Source organism: Neopelma chrysocephalum, unplaced genomic scaffold (genome assembly GCF_003984885.1).
Source record: "Neopelma chrysocephalum unplaced genomic scaffold, ASM398488v2 Primary Assembly neopelma1_141, whole genome shotgun sequence".
Lineage (NCBI taxonomy): Eukaryota > Metazoa > Chordata > Aves > Passeriformes > Pipridae > Neopelma > Neopelma chrysocephalum.
The window spans coordinates 403482-408013 of NW_020897803.1; the positions used below are offsets into that span (position 1 = coordinate 403482).

At 52.7% G+C, this 4532-nt stretch overlaps 1 protein-coding gene across 2 annotated transcripts in view; it reads left to right on the forward strand.

Moving 5' to 3' along the window:
* WNT11 (Wnt family member 11) overlaps positions 1 to 3284 on the forward strand; it is a 24274-nt gene extending 20990 nt beyond the window's left edge. For both annotated transcript variants that reach the window (XM_027699839.1, XM_027699838.1), the window contains exon 6: positions 244 to 3284. In XM_027699839.1, coding sequence (XP_027555640.1) covers positions 244 to 418 — 175 coding nt within the window. In that variant the 3' untranslated portion in view covers positions 419 to 3284. The remainder of the gene's footprint in view (positions 1 to 243) is intronic.
* The last annotated feature ends 1248 nt before the right edge of the window (positions 3285 to 4532 follow it).

Below are 4532 nucleotides of genomic sequence, written 5' to 3' on the forward strand. Positions count from 1 at the left end.
GTGGTTTTGGGTGTCAGAGCAGGTGGTTTTGGGTGTCAGAGCAGGTGATGTGGGTGCAGCCAGGGGGTCACCCTGCTGCCCCGGCTTGGCTGGGTGCTCCCCCTGCCACGTGCTCTGTGCAGCTGGGGTGTTCCTGTGCCCCAGGCAGCCCTGCAGAGCTGCCAGGCCCAGCAGCACCTCGGGGCAGTGCCTCGGGGATCCCTGCAGGAACTTCACTCGCTCACAGCCTCTTCTCTCTTCCAGACAGTGCAACAAGACCTCCAACGGGAGCGACAGCTGCGACCTGATGTGCTGTGGCAGAGGGTACAACCCCTACATGGACAAAGTGGTGGAGAGGTGCCACTGCAAGTACCACTGGTGCTGCTACGTGACCTGCAAGAAGTGCGAGAGGACTGTCGAGAGATACGTGTGCAAGTGAACCCCCTCCCCTGCCCCCCCGGAGCTGAGACAGCAGCACCAGCACCACCCAGAGGACAGAAAACATTGCCCTGAGCAGGGGTCATTTATCTTGCAAAGACACAGGCTCGAGGGAAGCTGGCAGGAGGAAAAGCGAGCGATCACACCCTTAAAAAAAAAAACAACCCAAAAAGCAACAAACCCGCAAATGCTTCCCCCCCATCCACAAAATGCTCTCTGAGAAGACAAAGCCTCATTTGGGATGGTGTGTCCTTCAAAAATACTTCCTGTGGTTGCCAGTGATGTCCAGCCATCGAGTGCCTCAGTGTTCTGAGAAACTAAAGTAGAAACTTTCCCCAGGGGAAGAAAAGCAGCTCCTGTTTGACAATAACTGAGGCTCCCACCTGCCTGTGCCTTCCAGCACAGGGACTGAGCCTCCATCGGGACCATCCCACAAGGGAAAACACGACAACTTTACAGCAATAACTTCGTTGCCAAAGACTTAATTTTTAGCAGGGAATCATCCACTGGGAATGATAAAGGTGGAAAGGTTTCGGGTCAATCCCCTGAAAGGAACAACTCATTTTATCCTTGCTTTTACACAGGTCTGAGACTTCGAGGTTGCTGCTGCAGGAAGGGCTGTCCTTGATTTGTCCGGGCTGGATGGGTGTTCAAATTCAGCCATGGAAAAAGTCCCCTGGGACTGGGAGCCCCTGGGGGCAGGGAGTGTAGGGCAGCCTGAGAAGGACTTTTTGGGGCCACTACTACGAGACAGTAGTGGGCAAAAGCGAAGTCAGAATCCAGCAGGAAAGTAAGACCAAAAGCAAGCCCCTGCTCTCTGTTTGCCCTCTGGGTGTGGTGCCCTCGGTCACTGCCACTGCCCCACACTGGGCCAGCAAGTCCTGGGGGAAATGTGCCACTGGCTCTTTTCCCTTGGTCCAACCCCAAGACCCCTTGGAGAGCGGGGCAGTGCTGGCTGCAGGGAGGGCAGCCCTGGAGGGCAGCAGCCATTCCCAGCAGGAGGGAGTGGGAATGTGCCAGCCCTTCCCGTGGCCCTGCCCTGGCACGGCAGAGAACCACTACCTGTGGCTGTAAATATTTCCCTTTTGTAGGCGGATATATGGCAATATTTATACCTCCTGCTTTCCTCTACTCTACTCCCCACGTAAACATATCTATGTACTATAAACAAGCATTACCCAGAGGGTGAAATAAGCACTGAAGGGCAGCAGCACAGTGTTAGATGGTCGTGTTTCCTCCTTGGAAAGCAGCTCTGATTTTCCTCCCAGGGATGGGAGAAGAACAAGGCTGGAGGCACTCAAAAAGTTCCTCTATTCCCTGCCTCCCCTGGCTCTTCATCTGGAGCAGAATCAGCCAAGAGACAGCCAAGATGATGAAACAGAGCCCTGGGAGAAGGGAAGAGTCACCAATGTTGTTTTGCTGTTTTATCAGTGGCCCCTCTCATGGGGAACATTTCCCAGTGCCCCCGAGGAGCTGGATAACAAACAGGCCCAGCTCCTCTCCTGGGGGTTTGCTCCTGGCTCCTGCACATGGACAGGGGGTGCTGTGCAGGGGAACTTCTGCCTTGGGTTTGGTTCCCTTCTTCCCTCTGTTTTTCCTTTGCAGTGGGCATCCAGCTCTGTGTCCCACTGAGCAAAGGTGACCTTGGGGAAGGATGTGCTGCCCCAGGAGCCTGTGGTGTCCTTCACACCATTCCCCATGCAAAACGCTGTAAGCAGCCAAAAAATCCCTCCTGCAAGAATGTGGGGGGACACTGGCACTTTCCTAGGGGGAAATATGGCAATAACACCACAGCCTTTCTCCAAATCCTCTTTTTTCCCCTACTCAGCCATTCCCTAGGGGCCAACTGCCCCTGGCACGTCTGTGAGCAGCCCTGGGGAGCTGGAGGAGAAAAGCAGCAAGGGCTGTGAGAGCAAAATTCGAGAGATCCTGTTCTCCTCAGCCCCTTTGCTTTGCTGGGATGGGTTTGGCCTCCTGGCCCCCTTCCCTCCCCCAGCCACGAGCAGGCAAAGAGGGGCCTTTGGTGCTTTGTCAGTGGTTTGTGTTCTTGTCACCCCATAAAAGCTGGTGGGCTGAACGTCTCTGCAGTGCAGTGTGATGAGTGCTGGGTGTCTCTGGGCTGACATGCAGACAGGCTGGTGGCACAAATCCCACTGCTCTCCAGCACCAGGGTCTGGCTTCCTTTGATTTGTAAAGAAACTCTCGTTCTTTTGAGGAATTTTATTTTTGTTTCCAGATTCTGATGAAGCCAACAGGGCAGGGATGTTCTGACCAAAGAAAAATTCGAGCATTTCAATGCTATTCTGTAATGACTCTTTTTCTTGCTCCCTTGCTGATGTCCTGAGTCTTTTCTGCTCGGTGAAAAAATAATAAAAAGGAAGAAATGCTCTCTAGGTACATTTTTTCAGCCGCATTCCGCTCCTCCCATGTCAGATTTGTGATCCTTGAGTGGCTTTCTCGTGTCAGCAGAAAGCACCTCTTGGCAGAGCATCAGAGGGTGTGAGGAAACCTCTCAGGCACGTGCAGGTCCAGCAGGTGGGACAGGGACCTGCAGCAGACCCTCAGCCCTGGGACACCTCCTGCTTTGTGCCTGGTGCTGGAGATGCTGAAGTGTTTGGAGGTTCCAAACCTCTGCTGTCTTTGGATGATCCATCCTGGGCTTCCTCTGAATTTTGGGAAAAGAGCCCGTGTGGCCCCAGCCCGTGGCTTAAGCTGTTGCTCTGTGAATTCCCTCTGTTCCACCACTTTTGCCACAACTTCTGAGTTTCAGGGCCCTTTTCCTCTCTGGAGCAGCTGCACACTGCATTTCCTTCCAATACCAACCAGGAATAAAGAGGGAATGTGCACCACAGGGCCGTGCTGGTGGAAGGACTGTCCCCGGTGCTTCACTCCCGGCCCAGCAGCAGAGCACAGGGAGCCCAGCAGGGAGAAGTGTCCTCGCTCCCAGCTGCAATTCCTGGTGCAAAACGTGCCTGCTGAGCTGCCCAGTTATTTGCACAGCCAGGGGAGGTGTCCCTGCCCGTGGAAGGGGACAGTTCCACTGGAACTGGATGATCTCCGAGGTCCCTTCCGACCCAAACCATCCCGTGTTCCTGTGGTTTTCTGTGTGGTCTCAAAGCTGTTTGGGAGCACATTTGTCACAAACCAGTTTCCCTCCCCAGGCCCTCAACAACCAAGGCTTTGCTCTGAAACATGGAGAAACTTTCAGCCACTGAATAAAATGGTTTTAATTCCTGGGAGTGTCTCTCTCGGGTGATGCTGCAGTTCCCTCTCTTACAACATTCCCTACCACATCCCAGCCACTGGCACAATTTGTCCCAGCTCCATGTCCTGCTACACAGCACTGCTGATTTACACTGGCTGGGAAAACACATCTGATTCCTTCCCATAAATCCTGTAATTTCAAAATCTTACCCCAGAGGGAAACGGGAAAACTATCTGGAAGAGTATTATGTTGGTGGCTTTGTATCATTTATTAATTTGAAAAAATATCTATGATCTAATAAAACAGTTTGGACTTAATGCTATTTCCAAACCTGAGGGTTTACACCTCGTGTACATCCAGCTGGCTTTGTGTTTTTTGATGAATTCCCCCCCATCCTCACCCCCTTCCAGTTTTATATCATTTAGATTTCTCCCTGAGGTAGGCAAATGACAGTCATTACAAAAAACTCCCATCTGATTGCTTGTTTTAGTCCACAAAAACAGAAGGTATCTTAATCATGCTTAAGTAGACAGTCCACAGTGTTTCATGTGCAGCTAAAAAAGCCCTTGATGAGGGGAAGGGGAGTGAGGAAAGGAGGCAAAAATCTGAGTACAATTAACAGTGTCTTTGGCAGGAAAGTGATGAAAGAGTCCCCGAGGGACCATCCCTTTTCCTGCTGGACTTCCAGGTGAGCCAGCCCTGTGCTGCCCAGCACCAGGCACCTGCCTGGGGAAGATGCTGGGAAGAGGCTCTGGAGGTGCTTGATGTGGGGAACAAGTGGAAAATCCAGCCCTTGGTGTTACCCCCTACCCATGAGGAAGGATTTGCCCTCCCTGCCTCGGGCAGAGGGTTGTGAGACACCTTTGCTTTGCTCCCCAGAGCATCACAGGCAGGACTTTCTCCTCTGCAC